Consider the following 16,356-nt stretch of genomic DNA (forward strand, 5'->3'; position numbering starts at 1 on the left):
AACCCCAATTTCAGAAAGACCCATCAGAAGTAACTTGAAGGAGCTAGCTCTCTCAAACAGAAACGTCTATTTGTTATAGCTCTTTCTCATGCTCCAGCCTTGTCCTACGTACACATCGTCAGTATGGACCGTATACAATACACAGACATAGTTAGGGCAGGCTTATGCAAACATACACACACACACACACACACACAGAGAGAGAGAGAGATGAGTGCCCTAGCATCTTACCTGCAGGCCCTGGTGTGTTTGAGGTTTGAGCACAGACTCCTGGAGGGGCCCTCTTTGCCCAGTCAGGTAAGGAGTGTCTGAGATTAAAGGATTTGTCCCCCAGCATCTTAGGTAGAGGGCACAGGGCAGAGAGAGACTGGAGAGAGGGTGGGGACCTGCTCTGCTCTGCTCCACATCTCCAGGGCAATCCTCCACAGGGAACCTCAGCAATACCATTCTCTATGGCAGGGGTGGGCAACTCCAGTCCTTGAGGGCCTGATTAGTGTCACACTGTTTCTCCATCCCTAGCAAACACAGCTGATTAATTAAATTGCACTCTGAACTGAAGATCATGATTTGGTGATTATTGGAGTCAGGTGTGTTAGCTGGGGCTGGGGCAAAACTGTGACACCAATCAGGCCCTCAATGACTGGAATTACCCAGCCCTGCTCTATGGAGAGAGAACTGGAGAGAGAACTGATAGACTGAACAGGATTATGATGATGTGTGATTATCCTTCTAACCTCTCTCTCTCTTTCTCTCTCCCTCTCTCTCTCTCTCTCTCTCTTTCTCTCTCCCTCTCCCTCTCTCTCTCTCTTTCTCTCTCCCTCTCTTTCTCTTTCTCTCTCCTCTCTCTTTCTCCCTCTCTTTCTTTCTCTATCCCTCTCTCTCTCTCTCTCTCTTTCCCTCTCTCTCTCGTTCTCTCTTTCTCTCTCCCTCTCTCTCTCTCTCTCTCCTTCTCTCTCTCCTCTCTCTCTCTTTCTCCCTCTCTTTCTTTCTCTATCCCTCTCTCTCTCTTTCCCTCTCTCTCACTTTCTCTCTCTTTCTCTTTCTCTCTCTCTCTCTCCCTCTCTCTCTTTCTTTCTCTTTCTCTCTCCCTCTCTCTCTTTCTCTTTCTCTCTCCTTCTCTCTCTCTCTCCTCTCTCTCACTTTCTCTCTCTTTCTCTTTCTCTCTCTCTCTCTCCCTCTCTCTCTTTCTTTCTCTCTTTCTCTCTCTACCTCACTCTCTCTCTCTCTCTCTCTCTCCTTCTCTCAGGGATTTGGACAGGAACAACATCACCAGGATCTCTAAAGTGGACTTCTCTGGCATCAAGAACCTGCGAGTTCTGTAAGCACTCTCTGCCCTTCACAAATAATATGCATGATAATGTCAATAAGACACAATAACATAGATATTTTCTGTCAATGAACATGTAGCTCAGTAATAGATGTGGTACCACTAAGTATGGACTCAGTCATGCGTCTTCATTGTATTCAGTAGTGTCATTAGTAAAACATTTAAAGAAACAGTTTATAGTGATTAAGTAGGTCATTTGGAATGTAATATGTTTATGTTTAACTGATGGTGACTATAGGGGGAATAGTCTTTATAGCCATTTGAAATAATCAAGCATAATTACACAATTTAGACTTGGTTAAAAAGCATAGTATTCGGACCTTTTACCTGGTAATGACATGCAGTAAAATACTCCAACTTCTCTCACCACCATCACTCTGATGATTTTCAAAGGAAAGTATTTGACACTCATCTGTTTGGAGCTGTCCTGATGGACTCGATGGGCTTCCTCTTTCCTCCCCTCTCTGCTGAATAGAGAGCGTGTGTGACTGTGCTGAACTAATGACTGTAATCTAAGGACATCTCGGTGCTGTTTACCTCCTGAGTATGAGCCTGTAAAAGGATGGGGTGGAGATAAAAATAAACGGCAAACGAAAGCGCCCAAGGAGTGGTAATAAGCAGTGTAGGTCCTGCAGTACTGTCAGCCGGGTCCATTGCCTGTTTTATGTGGTTCATGGCTATTCCAAACCATGTGGATGTAAAGGGCCTTGGGAAGCTCAGAGTAAGAGAGCCTCCCTCTAGGAGGGAGAGAGAGTAGCATGTGAGGGGTGATTACGTCTGTGATCTACTTCATTTGAGTACATGTGCACACATACACACACACGGTAATCACGCACACACACACACACACACACACACACACACACACACACACACACACACACACACACACACACACTGAAGGGTTTTACCCTTGGATTCCGTGGTCCTGTAATTTTGGGCTGTTATCTCTCTGAAACCCCGTTAATGATAGGGAATTGCTAATGGAAAATACATTATTTCCAGAAAACAATACTATTATACTACACAATAGACATGAATCCATCAGAACCAACTGGTGGGTTCGGAGAATGCTTACTTAAATATCAGTAAATCAATCAGCGTGAGTCTGATCCCCCGGGTTGTGGGAATCAGATTTATAATACATCAGATCAGGATCCAAGGTACAGGCCAAATAAGGTAATTCATTCTGGGCTGAACATGTTGGACTTTGCTTTGCTAGCTCCATCTGAGGCCAATCCACTGGTATTTGAGCGGTTGGCTTTTGGCTACGCCGATGGCTAGGTCTGGAAACCTGTGGTGTAAGTCTAAACAGTTCCCTATGATGAGGCGAACTGTGTCATCTCTGCTGACAAACTGAAATGACAAAAACATAAATGAATGGTCCTAAAACAGCCACATATAAACATTTGCTTAAAATACCATTTATAACTGATAGCCTCCTGCCAAAAGATCGGAATTCTACATGAGAAGCGTATGTTTTCTGTCTCGTGTTTCCACGTTCTACATTTGACCTTGGCTGTATCGAGTCACCCTGAGTATTAGTCACTCTGGGATTCATATGCTTCTCAAATATGTCACTCTAAATTGGTCTTAATATCCACAGACACATATATAAACACAGCATATCCATGGAGTTGGAGATATTCTGCCTTATAATGCATCTGGAAAACCTTAGGGATCCATGACAAGATGTTCCCGGAGCAGAGGGTAGACTGACTAGAGTAATGTAGCCTTTACCCCATGTAGCCGTTACCCCATTTTGCCTTTACCCCATGTAGCCTTTACCCCATGTAGCCTTTACCCCATGTAGCCTTTACCCCATGTAGCCTTTACCCCATGTTGCCTTTACCCCATGTAGCCTTTACCCCATGTAGCCTTTACCCCATGTAGCCTTTACCCCATGTAGCCTTTACCCCATGTAGCCTTTACCCCATGTTGCCTTTACCCCATGTAGCCTTTACCCCATGTTGCCTTTACCCCATGTTGCCTTTACCCCATGTTGCCTTTACCCCATGTAGCCTTTACCCCATGTAGCCTTTACCCCATGTTGCCTTTACCCCATGTAGCCTTTACCCCATGTAGCCTTTACTCCATGTAGCCTTTACCCCATGTTGCCTTTACCCCATGTTGCCTTTACCCCATGTAGCCTTTACCCCATGTTGCCTTTACCCCATGTTGCCTTTACCCCATGTAGCCTTTACCCCATGTTGCCTTTACCCCATGTAGCCTTTACCCCATGTAGCCTTTACCCCATGTAGCCTTTACCCCATGTAGCCTTTACTCCATGTAGCCTTTACCCCATGTAGCCTTTATCCCATGTTGCCTTTACCCCATGTAGCCTTTACCCCATGTAGCCTTTACCCCATGTAGCCTTTACCCCATGTTGCCTTTACCCCATGTAGCCTTTACCCCATGTTGCCTTTACCCCATGTAGCCTTTACCCCATGTAGCCTTTACCCCATGTTGCCTTTACCCCATGTTGCCTTTACCCCATGTAGCCTTTACCCCATGTAGCCTTTACCCCATGTTGCCTTTACCCCATGTAGCCTTTACCCAATGTAGCCTTTACCCCATGTAGCCTTTATCCCATGTTGCCTTTACCCCATGTAGCCTTTACCCCATGTAGCCTTTACCCCATGTAGCCTTTACCCCATGTAGCCTTTACCCCATGTAGCCTTTACTCCATGTAGCCTTTACCCCATGTAGCCTTTACCCCATGTAGCCTTTATCCCATATTGCCTTTACCCCATGTAGCCTTTACCCCATGTAGCCTTTACCCCATGTAGCCTTTACCCCATGTTGCCTTTACCCCATGTAGCCTTTATCCCATGTTGCCTTTACCCCATGTAGCCTTTACCCCATGTAGCCTTTACCCCATGTAGCCTTTACCCCATGTAGCCTTTACCCCATGTTGCCTTTACCCCATGTTGCCTTTACCCCATGTAGCCTTTACCCCATGTAGCCTTTACCCCATGTAGCCTTTACCCCATGTAGCCTTTACCCCATGTAGCCTTTACCCCATGTTGCCTTTATCCCATGTTGCCTTCACCCCATGTTGTAAGAGCATGGCCTTCACCCCATGTTGTGAGAGCATGTCCTTTACCCAATGTTGTGAGAGCTTGGCCTTTACCCCATGTTGTGAGAGCTTGGCCTTCAGCCCATGTTGTGAGAGCTTGGCCTTCAGCCCATGTTGTGAGAGCTTGGCCTTTACCCCATGTTGTCTTTACCACATGTTGGGAGAGCATGGCCTTTACCCCATGTTGTGAGAGTATGGCCTTCAGCCCATGTTGTGAGAGCTTGGCCTTTACCCCATGTTGTCTTTACCACATGTTGGGAGAGCTTGGCCTTCAGCCCATGTTGTGAGAGCTTGGCCTTTACCCCATGTTGTCTTTACCACATGTTGGGAGAGTATGGCCTTCAGCCCATGTTGTGAGAGCATGGCCTTTACCCCATGTTGTCTTTACCACATGTTGGGAGAGCATGGCCTTCACCCCATGTTGTCTTTACCACATGTTGTGAGAGCATGGCCTTTACCCCATGTTGTCTTTACCACATGTTGGGAGAGCTTGGCCTTCAGCCCATGTTGTGAGAGCTTGGCCTTTACCCCATGTTGTCTTTACCACATGTTGGGAGAGCATGGCCTTCACCCCATGTTGTCTTTACCACATGTTGTGAGAGCATGGCCTTTACCCCATGTTGTGAGAGTATGGCCTTTACCCCATGTTGTGAGAGTATGGCCTTCAGCCCATGTTGTGAGAGCTTGGCCTTTACCCCATGTTGTGAGAGTATGGCCTTCAGCCCATGTTGTGAGAGTATGGCCTTCAGCCCATGTTGTGAGAGTATGGCCTTCAGCCCATGTTGTGAGAGTATGGCCTTCAGCCCATGTTGTGAGAGTATGGCCTTCAGCCCATGTTGTGAGAGCTTGGCCTTTACCCCATGTTGCCTTGAACCCATTGTGTGAGAGCATGGCCTTTATATACTGATGTAATTGTATTTATTGATTATGTTGTCTCTCTCTTTTCCTTCAGGCACCTAGAGGACAACCAGATCACCGTGATCGAGAGGGGGGCGTTCCAGGACCTCAAACAGCTGGAGAGACTGTAAGTATCCCTAGCTGACCTACCTCCCTACCCAGCAGTCACTGCAGTAGACTGTCACGCTCGTGACACTTTTCACCCCTCACTGTTTGTGTTTGGGTATTTGTTTGTGTGTGTGTGTGTGTGTGTGTGTGTGTGTGTGTGTGCGTATGCGCGTGCATTTTCATCATGTTTCTTGTTCCACAAAGTCATAAAATCAGATTTTAAAACCTTAACCCTAACCACACTACTAACTCTAATGCCTAACCCTAACTTAAGTTTAAATGAAGACCAAAAATAACATTTTTGTTTTCATTAACATTTACAATATGTGACCAACCACCTTGATTCGGTCTTATGTAGCAAAATTTTAAATTGTGTTATATACATTGGATAAAAGTAGACTCAGAGCTACAAAATGGTATATCATACACTGCAGTTGAGAAACAATGGAAAGTTATTCTGCTTTGAAAGTTGATGAACTTGTAACCCCACCTTTAAGAAAATGTCCCTTGAATGTTGTGGAACCTATAAGGAGAGCTCTTCTACACCCATTCAGCATCGTTCACACCCTCTTAACCTTAGCCCCACCCATCTCTTTAAGGATTCACATGTGAGGCCATGTGCTAAACAGAGTAAGTAGTTTAGTAAACAACTAAAGATTTCAAGACTAAAAGTGTTAAAAGTAGGAGCCTACAATAAGGAAAAACTCCATGTAAAAATACACCTTATCTAGTCCTTGACCTATATCCTATTGTGACTTCGGTGCAGGTCATGTTGTTCTTCACATTGCCGTCTCTGGTAAATACACACTATATCTATTAAATTCTATGTTTATTTGTCACATGACAGGATGAAGAAGGTGTAAACGCTACAGTGAAATGGTTACTTGCATAGTAGCAATATCAAAAACTGAAAGTGTCAAGATCTAATATTTATAAATTATATTTTATGACGATTACATGACACACTTGTCTAAATTTATGGGTCATGTGAAAGAAATTATAAAACCCCCACCCAGCCACATCTAGATAAGTGGATGGCTCACTATTGTCTAGACATCTACACATGTTCATGAAATACAATAGATGGCAGTAATCACCCTTAGACACACCTGGCTAACTTGATGGGTCATGTAATCATCTGGCGAAGTGGAATCTTTTGTTTAGACATGTAGCTAGCTAGCTAAACAATGAACCGGCATAATCTCAACTCATACTAATACCAATACAAACATTGTCGTAGCTGTAGTATCACTAGACGGCTTCCACCCGGTTACATAACCCAGCACCTTAGAGGCTACTGCCCCATATACTTACACTTCAAATCACTGGCCACTTTAATAATGGAACACCAGTCACTTTAATAATGTTTGCATATTTTTGCTTTACTCATCTCATATGTATATACTGTATTCTATTTTACTGTATTTTAGTCTATGCCTCTCCGACATTGCTCATCCTAATATTTATATATATTTATATATTTTACTTTTAGGTTGTGTGTATTCTGTGTATAGTTGTGAATTGTTAGATATTACTGCACTGTTGGAGCTAGAAACACAAGCATTTCGCTTCACCCGCAATAACATCTGCTAAACATGTATATGTGACAAAGACAATTTGATTTGATTTGATGAATCTGCAGGTAGCTAAAGAGCTAACCAACTAGGTTCAATGTTAGCTAGCTAACATTAGGCTATAACTAGCAATGCAAATTTATTTCTGATTCGAATAATATTACTACACAGATCATACACGTAACGTTAGCTAGCGAGCCAGCAAGCTACAGTAACGTTCACTAGCTAGCTAACACTACACTTAACTTGCAATGAAAATGACTTTCTGGCAAACTATAATATCTGAAAATGTAGCTAGACTATTACCCAAATACACGTATGAACGCTTCACGACAGACTGGAAGCATTTCACTCTGTTTTGTTTGTAGCAACATCTTGTTTGGCCAGCGTTGTGTCAAGCCACTCCGGTTCACAGTGACCGTGGCGTGTGCAGAAAGTAGCCCATCACTTTTTTCAACTGATCTGTCGATAGCGGCTGCTAAATTTAGGGCATCAATGTTGTTGAGAAAAGTTGCCAAACAAAAACGGTTTGGTGGAAAGGACAATAAACACATACTGAGCAGTTCACGTTATAGACAGAAGCATGCAAACTCATTTCCCGGCATGTCCAGCCCATCCATTTTCTCAGCCAATCATAGCTAGTGGGAAGGTTCTAAACTTTTTCCGTGGCTAAACCAACTAGGCTTGTAATTGAACAATTGTATTCATATTTACGGATGGAATACAATATTGCTATTAAAGTACATGAAAGTTCACATGTTCCAGAAGGCATTTCTGCCAAAAAAGAAAGAAAAAACAGAAAAAAATATATATATTCTAATGCCTCTCCTGTGAAGTAGAGATGTGCGACATATGCCTCGCTTCCTAAAATTAGTCATATATGTGCACTTGGAAGCACTCAAAAAAGCCCTATTTATGTAAGGATGATCACGTTTACATTGACATTAAAGTCACCTGCTCCTTGACAAAGGTGAACCATCACTGATTGTGAATGTCAACACACTGACGTGAAACTAGACACTTGGTTTACTTACCTCATCTGTGTCACTGTGTTTCTTCTGGTCAGGAAGTAGTTGGCGAGTCCACAAACTGGTAAGAGAACCAAACCCATCCATGCCAGGCTTGCCAGCCAGGTTTATGGTTAGTAGTGTGGTGTAACATGACAGGGATGACACACTGACAGAGATCATAGACAGGGCCATGAGAACATCTGTCCCCAGTCATGTCATCTCTCTGGGGGAAATGTCTGGCAGTAAGAGGTGAGGGAGTTCAACTGAAGAATCAGTCAGTACAGCATGTAGCAAAACAGATCTGATTTACTTTGATTAGATAAGTCCCAACTGTTAAGTGGTACTTCAGTTTTATTGGAGATTCCAAGCTAGACAACGTAGGTGACAGTTGATCTGCTCTCTAATGCTGTGTTTCTCATTGAGGTCACATCAGAGGTGGAGGCCTTAGCTTTGAGCTATTGTGATTTGTGGCGTAACAGCATGGAAGTTTGATATGCTAGCTGGCTCGGTATTAGGTTAGTCTCGAGTCTCTCTCTCTTCATGCGGTGGTGTAGGCCAGGGATGGATGAGAACAGAACAGAGGGAGACAGAGGGAGTGTGATCCGGCTCTGAGGGCGTGTTATATGACATTCTGAGTCCTCCTCCACATACCTCAGCTCTGCCCTGTGACCCCTTGTGCCCTCCCGTCTCAGAGAAAGGCTTTGGTGCCATGATAAAATCTATTCTCCCAACCCCCCCATGTTAGCCTGTGGAGCCTCCTCGCAGTGATAATGTCCTTTAAAGACTTCAGATACCTTCAGAGCTTGGTAACTTCTTATGCCCATCTTCATAGGACATCACCCGCTTTCCCATAAGCCTTAGCCCAACTGTGAACTCTTGACCCCCAGAGGATGTCTTCCTGTACCGCGACCAGGGTTAGCCCACTTCAGAGGTTCTAATCTGAGTGATTGATTTGAGCGTCTGGGTGTTACGTTTTCTCCTGCCTTCTCATCAATCTCTGTTCCCAGTGGTGCTTGATGTTGCTCTGTTTCTGTTTCAGCCCTCAAATGTCCATTATGTCTGTCTCTCTGTGTCTCTCTCATTACACTACACACAAACACAGACCAAACTCTATTCATTTGACATAGAGTGCCTCATCAAACAGCGGTTGTTTTGACCACACTGATGTTCTCACCGTTCTCTTGCTCTCTCTCTTTCTCTCTCTTTCACTCTCTCTCTCTCTCTTTCACTCTCTCTCTCTCTCTCTCTCTCTCTCTCTGTCTCTCTCTCTCTCTCTCTCTCTCTGTCTCTCTCTCTCTCTCTCTCTCTCTCCCATACAGGCGTCTGAACCGGAACAAGCTGCAGGTTCTCCCAGAGCTGCTGTTCCAGTCCACCCCCAAGCTGGGCCGTCTGTAAGTCATAACGCTACTTTTCTTTGATGTCCAATCGCTGGAAAACTTCACAGTCAATTTCCCCACTGTTTAAATTTCAATCATTGTCCTGGAAGGGGGTTTGCTGCTCAAATATTAAGCTTCCCATACATTTGAAAGAGGAGATGAGGTACGCGGTCACTGTGTTATTATTCTTCAACCCCCCCGGATATTGGGCTTTTATTTGGGTTGTAGTTGTAAGACATAAGGTGACACAGCCTCGCTCTGTACTCCTACCCATGAGGTGAAGGCGTGCTAGGGGAATGTTTTCCTTGGACCGGAGGGGGACATTGCAGAATTTTAATTCCTGAATATTCATTTCACAGAGTCCTTTGAATGTGTGGCCAGGTGACACCGCAGCCGTTAGCCTTGCTGTCAGAATACTAGAGCTAGTCCTCTGAGAAACACTCTCGCTCAGGTTGACCCTGGGTGAAACAGGTTTGCCCTGGGTGAAACAGGATGGCCCTGAGTGAAACAGGTTGGCCCTGGGTGAAACAGGTTGGCCCAGGGTGGAAAAGACCGACCGGCCCTGAACTTTACTAGAGTTTACTCTGGGGCTCTCTGAACATGTGAAGAAATATGGAGCAGCATTGGGGTTTAAACTTCTCTATTAACTGAGGACAGTGTTGGGGTTTAAACTTCTCTATTAACTGAGGAGCAGTGTTGGGGTTTAAACTTCTCTATTAACTCAGGTTTAGTGGGGTTTAAACTCCTCTATTAACTCAGGACAGTGTTGGGGTTTACACTTCTCTATTAACTGAGGAGCAGCGTTGGGGTTTAAACTTCTCTATTAACTCAGGTTTAGTGGGTTGTTTTGTTCTCTGCGAAATGTTTCCATTATGCAAAAAGAGATTTGAAGTGCCACATAACAACCGAATCCCTTTTGAAATGTACTTGTTCCCTTTATTGTTTTGGAGATTACTCCAGATATGAATTCATGATCTCTTTGCTCTCCCTCTGCGGCTTCATTTTGTTGTGATGGTTTGATCCGTATTTCACGACAGCAGTCATGGCTCTGTTTAAATAAATTAGACTCTCTTTACATCAACTGCGGCTAATTATCAGCAGATTGTATTTCTCCTCTGGGCTATCAATGCTGTCTAAGAAACACTTGTTGAGAATTACAGTTTAATTTCCTCTCCTCCCTATGCTGCTCCACCTTAAAAGCATAACTGGCAATTAATTTGTGACGTTTATAAGTCATTCTTTACAATCCCAGACAGTTTCTATGGAGTGGAAAGAATGGACAAAGTCCAAAGCAAATACTGTAAATCTCTCTGTTCTTATCTTTTTACCATCAGAAAATCTGAAGTTTTCCCCCAAAGTTCTTTTGAGGTTTTTATCCGGTGACGTTTTGCTGTCTAAACTAGTCTGTAATGAAGGCTCCCCTAATCTGGTTTACGAGCGGGTTCATAACCTCTCCCTGTCATACTGGTTTATTCTCTGTGATGTTAGTGTGATATGAATTGCCTAACCCCTAACCCTCGTATAAAAAACCCTGCTCGGACCGGCCAGACCCGGCAGCTGTAGAAAGCATACTCAGCTCATCACATTCCGACAGGGTTATTCGATGTGAGTCCGGCCCTCGCCCCTCTCCCTTCGCGCTGACCAGCATTTCCAGAAACATTTAGCTGCTTTGGGTCGGTTCAGATTAAGGTAACGGCTGCGTTCATTAACTTAGCTGGAGAAGAAGGAGTTAAGACAGGCGGACAGGGGAGTGGAAGTGAAGAGAAAAGAAAGATGGTATGTCCTGTCAGTCCGGTGGACTCTGATGTCAATGTGCCATCATGCAAACACATGCATAATAGATGAGTTGAGAGATAGTGGTGGCGGAACAGACCATCATGGGTGATGAAGCCACTGGGCTGCTGGCTGGGGCGTTGGTGGTCAGCGCTGTGCAGGTCCGCTCTGCCTGGAAGGAATGCGGTTAAAGTTACAGGGCTGAGACTGCAGCTCCTCTCTGCAGAGCACTGTCTGTCTGTGGAAGCTGTGGTCTTTCTCTCTCTCGCTCGCTCGCTCTCTTTCTTTCATTCTTTCTTTCTTTCTCTCTCTTTCTTTTTCTTTCTCTCTTTCTCTCTCGCTCTCTCTCTGCATCGTATCTCTATCCTCCTCCTCCTCCTCTTCACTGACAGCCACTCTTCATCCTGATGGCTAATGGAAAGCAAATTAAGAATTAGAGGGATGCCATGAAGATGCCTGCTCCTATTTATTAATGATGACTGGGAGTGGGCCCCCCATATTAACTCCACTTCCTCCTGGCCGGTCGCTGCGCGGTGCTGGGCCACACTGTAGCGTTTGAATGCAGGATATTTCAGTCAGCGATACCCATGGGACTCAACCACCCCCTGCCATTATACCCTGCTCAGGTTGCATGTGATTGGTGCGTATGGGTGGGGGGTGGGGGGGGGGGGGTATGCACGATGTTGTCTCCCCCTGTACTCCCCTCTCTGGTCAATTGAGAGTCCGGTCTTTAATCTTGGTGACCAATTATCCGTTTCTGAGTAGAGAGCAGTTAGCTGGCCTGAATGCTACGGCCAGTAGTGTAGTGTGGTAATGTAGAGAGCAGTTAGTTGGTCTGAATGCTACGGCCAGTAGTGTAGTGTGGTAATGTAGAGAGCAGTTAGTTGGTCTGAATACTACGGCCAGTAGCGTAGTGTGGTAATGTAGAGAGCAGTTAGCTGGTCTGAATGCTACGGCCAGTAGCGTAGTGTGGTAATGTAGAGAGCAGTTAGTTGGTCTGAATACTACGGCCAGTAGCGTAGTGTGGTAATGTAGAGAGCAGTTAGTTGGTCTGAATACTACGGCCAGTAGCGTAGTGTGGTAATGTAGAGAGCAGTTAGCTGGTCTGAATGCTACGGCCAGTAGCGTAGTGTGGTAATGTAGAGAGCAGTTAGCTGGTCTGACTGCTACGGCCAGTAGCGCAGTGTGGTAATGTAGAGAGCAGTTAGCTGGTCTGAATACTACGGCCAGTAGCGTAGTGTGGTAATGTAGAGAGCAGTTAGCTGGTCTGAATGCTACGGCCAGTAGCGTAGTGTGCTAATGTAGAGAGCAGTTAGCTGGTCTGAATGCTACGGCCAGTAGCGTAGTGTGGTAATGTAGAGAGCAGTTAGCTGGTCTGAATGCTACGGCCAGTAGCGTAGTGTGGTAATGTAGAGAGCAGTTAGCTGGTCTGAATACTACGGCCAGTAGCGTAGTGTGGTAATGTAGAGAGCAGTTAGCTGGTCTGAATGCTACGGCCAGTAGCGTAGTGTGGTAATGTAGAGAGCAGTTAGCTGGTCTGAATACTACGGCCAGTAGCGTAGTGTGGTAATGTAGAGAGCAGTTAGCTGGTCTGAATACTACGGCCAGTAGCGTAGTGTGGTAATGTAGAGAGCAGTTAGCTGGTCTGAATACTACGGCCAGTAGCGTAGTGTGGTAATGTAGAGAGCAGTTAGCTGGTCTGAATGCTACGGCCAGTAGCGTAGTGTGGTAATGTAGAGAGCAGTTAGCTGGTCTGAATACTACGGCCAGTAGCGTAGTGTGGTAATGTAGAGAGCAGTTAGCTGGTCTGAATGCTACGGCCAGTAGCGTAGTGTGGTAATGTAGAGAGCAGTTAGCTGGTCTGAATACTACGGCCAGTAGCGTAGTGTGGTAATGTAGAGAGCAGTTAGCTGGTCTGAATACTACGGCCAGTAGCGTAGTGTGGTAATGTAGAGAGCAGTTAGCTGGTCTGAATACTACGGCCAGTAGCGTAGTGTGGTAATGTAGAGAGCAGTTAGCTGGTCTGAATACTACAGCCAGTAGTGTAGTGTGGTGGTGGTATTGTAAGTTTCAATACTCAGTAATCTGATGCTAGAGGCTGGGAACGGCCAGCTACACCCCCACCCCCTCCCAAACACCACTATCATCTGCCCAAAGTAGTTTTTTGTGTCAGGAATCGTTCCGTGTTTTCCCATCACTCCATGGTTTCCCATCACTCAGTTTTTTCCATCACTCCGTGTTTTCCCATCACTCAGTTTTTCCCATCACTCAGTTTTTCCCATCACTCAGTTTTTCCCATCACTCAGTTTTTCCCATCACTCAGTTTTTCCCATCACTCCGTGTTTTCCCATTACTCAGGTTTTCCCATCACTCTGTGTTTTCCCATCACTCCGTGTTTTCCCATCACTCTGTGTTTTCCCATCACTCAGTTTTACCCATCACTCAGTTTTACCCATCACTCAGTTTTTCCCATCACTCAGTTTTTCCCATCACTCAGTTTTTCCCATCACTCCGTGTTTTCCCATCACTCTGTGTTTTCCCATCACTCAGTTTTACCCATCACTCCATGGTTTCCCATCACTCAGTTTTTCCCATCACTCCCTGTTTTTTCCATCACTCAGTTTTTCCCATCACTCCGTGTTTTCCCATCACTCCGTGTTTTCCCATCACTCAGTTTTTCCCATCACTCAGTTTTCCCATCACTCAGTTTTCCCATCACTCCGTGCTTCCCATCACTCAGTTTTTCCCATCACTCCGTGTTTTCCCATCACTCCGTGTTTTCCCATCACTCAGTTTTTCCCATTACTCAGTTTTTCCCATCACTCTGTGTTTTCCCATCACTCTGTGTTTTCCCATCACTCTGTGTTTTCCCATCACTCATTTTTTCCCATCACTCCGTGTTTTCCCATCACTCCGTGCTTCCCATCACTCCGTGTTTTCCCATCACTCAGTTTTTCCCATCACTCAGTTTTTCCCATCACTCAGTTTTTCCCATCACTCCGTGTTTTCCCATTACTCAGGTTTTCCCATCACTCTGTGTTTTCCCATCACTCAGTTTTTCCCATCACTCCGTGTTTTCCCATCACTCAGTTTTACCCATCACTCCGTGTTTTCCCATCACTCTGTGTTTTCCCATCACTCAGTTTTACCCATCACTCAGTTTTACCCATCACTCAGTTTTTCCCATCACTCAGTTTTTCCCATCACTCAGTTTTTCCCATCACTCCGTGTTTTCCCATCACTCTGTGTTTTCCCATCACTCAGTTTTACCCATCACTCCATGGTTTCCCATCACTCAGTTTTTCCCATCACTCCCTGTTTTTTCCATCACTCAGTTTTTCCCATCACTCCGTGTTTTCCCATCACTCCGTGTTTTCCCATCACTCAGTTTTTCCCATCACTCAGTTTTCCCATCACTCAGTTTTCCCATCACTCCGTGCTTCCCATCACTCAGTTTTTCCCATCACTCAGTTTTTCCCATCACTCAGTTTTTCCCATTACTCAGTTTTTCCCATCACTCTGTGTTTTCCCATCACTCTGTGTTTTCCCATCACTCTGTGTTTTCCCATCACTCATTTTTTCCCATCACTCCGTGTTTTCCCATCACTCCGTGCTTCCCATCACTCAGTTTTCCCATCACTCAGTTTTCCCATCACTCAATTTTCCCATCACTCAGTTTTCCCATCACTCAGTTTTTCCCATCACTCCGTGTTTTCCCATCACTCCGTTTTTTACATCACTCCGTGTTTTCCAATCACTCAGTTTTCCCATCACTCAGTTTTCCCATCACTCAGTTTTCCCATCACTCAGTTTTCCCATCACTCAGTTTTCCCATCACTCAGTTTTTCCCATCACTCCGTGTTTTCCCATCACTCCGTTTTTTACATCACTCCGTGTTTTCCAATCACTCAATTTTCCCATCACTCAGTTTTCCCATCACTCAGTTTTTCCCATCACTCCGTGTTTTCCCATCACTCAGTTTTTCCCATCACTCCGTGTTTTCCCATCACTCCGTTTTTTACATCACTCCGTGTTTTCCCATCACTCCGTTTTTTACATCACTCCGTGTTTTCCCATCACTCCGGCTCCAGCTCCGGTTAGTTTGGTATTCACGGCACTTCATATTTGCGAGAATCAAATAACTTACCGACATTTGGCTTCTCACGCCTGGTCCGCCTCCCTGTTTGATCCTGATGGACGAGGAGTGATTTAGCTAACACACGGAGGCACCAGGTGGAGCTTTTTCATAGTCCTCTCCTCTGTGTTAAAGCATGGTGCTTTAAACCAAACCCTGCAGAACAGACAGACGTTTAGTACCGTGTAGCACCGCGCCAAGCTTCGTATCAGTGTTTCTCTATAAAGCTGCTAAGCTGGCGAACAGGTTGTGTGGCTGTGTACTGCCTGACCACAATGCTCCTTCTGCCTGCGATAGCTGCCTAATAATTCAATATGTCCCAAACACATAAACCATGGAGTCCTGTCATGCAGCTCCGCCAGTAGGCCCTTGTTTTTACAGAGAAACAAAGCTCTCCCAGAATGCAAGCCAAATGTCTTCCAAAATAGGGCTGCACTCAGCCAGTTTCTAGAGGCCAGACAGCTTTGTGATTTACTAAAAATACATATTTATATAAATACAAGCTACAAATACATATTTAGATAAATACAAGCTACAAATACATATTTAGATAAGTACAAGCTACAAAGACTTTGGAGCTCTGCTGCTGAGCGAATGACAACCGGCCGAGGCACAGCCTGTTGGTAGATACTGAACTCTTTTTATTTATTTTTGTCAATTATATTGTTTTATTTTTGTGTTTTCCACAATGAGTTAGTTACTATGCAGAGAGGGAAGTGTAAAAGTGTTCTGAGTGGAAGCTGTCGGCTAGGTGGGAGGTCCCACAAGACAAGATCCAACAGTGAAACTTAAAATAGCCAATTAAGCTCCAACAGGAGATCTGTTAATTAGTACACTCCTCTTTCTACAGTATCTCTCTCTCTTTTTCTTTCTCTCTATCTCTGCCCCCCTGTTGTTTCTAGTCATTGCTAGCAGTAGTTAACCCTGTCAAGTATCTGGAAATTCGAAGGCCAATCTACATGTAGGCAGATCTAACACAGATCCCACCGGAGGATGCTGCTGCTCACATGACCGCTTTGGTTTCTGCTGACAGAAGGAATGAACAAATAAATAAAACAGTTTTATACTTGGCAATGT

General features: G+C 44.9%; 1 protein-coding gene across 1 annotated transcript in view; it reads left to right on the forward strand.

Annotated features, from left to right (window-relative positions):
- Window positions 1-16,356, forward strand: part of LOC115205030 (slit homolog 3 (Drosophila)) — a 374,555-nt gene that overhangs the window by 15,329 nt on the left and 342,870 nt on the right. The window contains exons 3-5 of the mRNA XM_029770590.1: window positions 1,247-1,318; window positions 5,359-5,430; window positions 9,315-9,386. Of these exons, the coding sequence (XP_029626450.1) occupies window positions 1,247-1,318; window positions 5,359-5,430; window positions 9,315-9,386 (216 nt within the window). The remainder of the gene's footprint in view (window positions 1-1,246; window positions 1,319-5,358; window positions 5,431-9,314; window positions 9,387-16,356) is intronic.

This window comes from Salmo trutta, chromosome 13 (assembly GCF_901001165.1).
Source record: "Salmo trutta chromosome 13, fSalTru1.1, whole genome shotgun sequence".
Classification (NCBI taxonomy): domain Eukaryota; kingdom Metazoa; phylum Chordata; class Actinopteri; order Salmoniformes; family Salmonidae; genus Salmo; species Salmo trutta.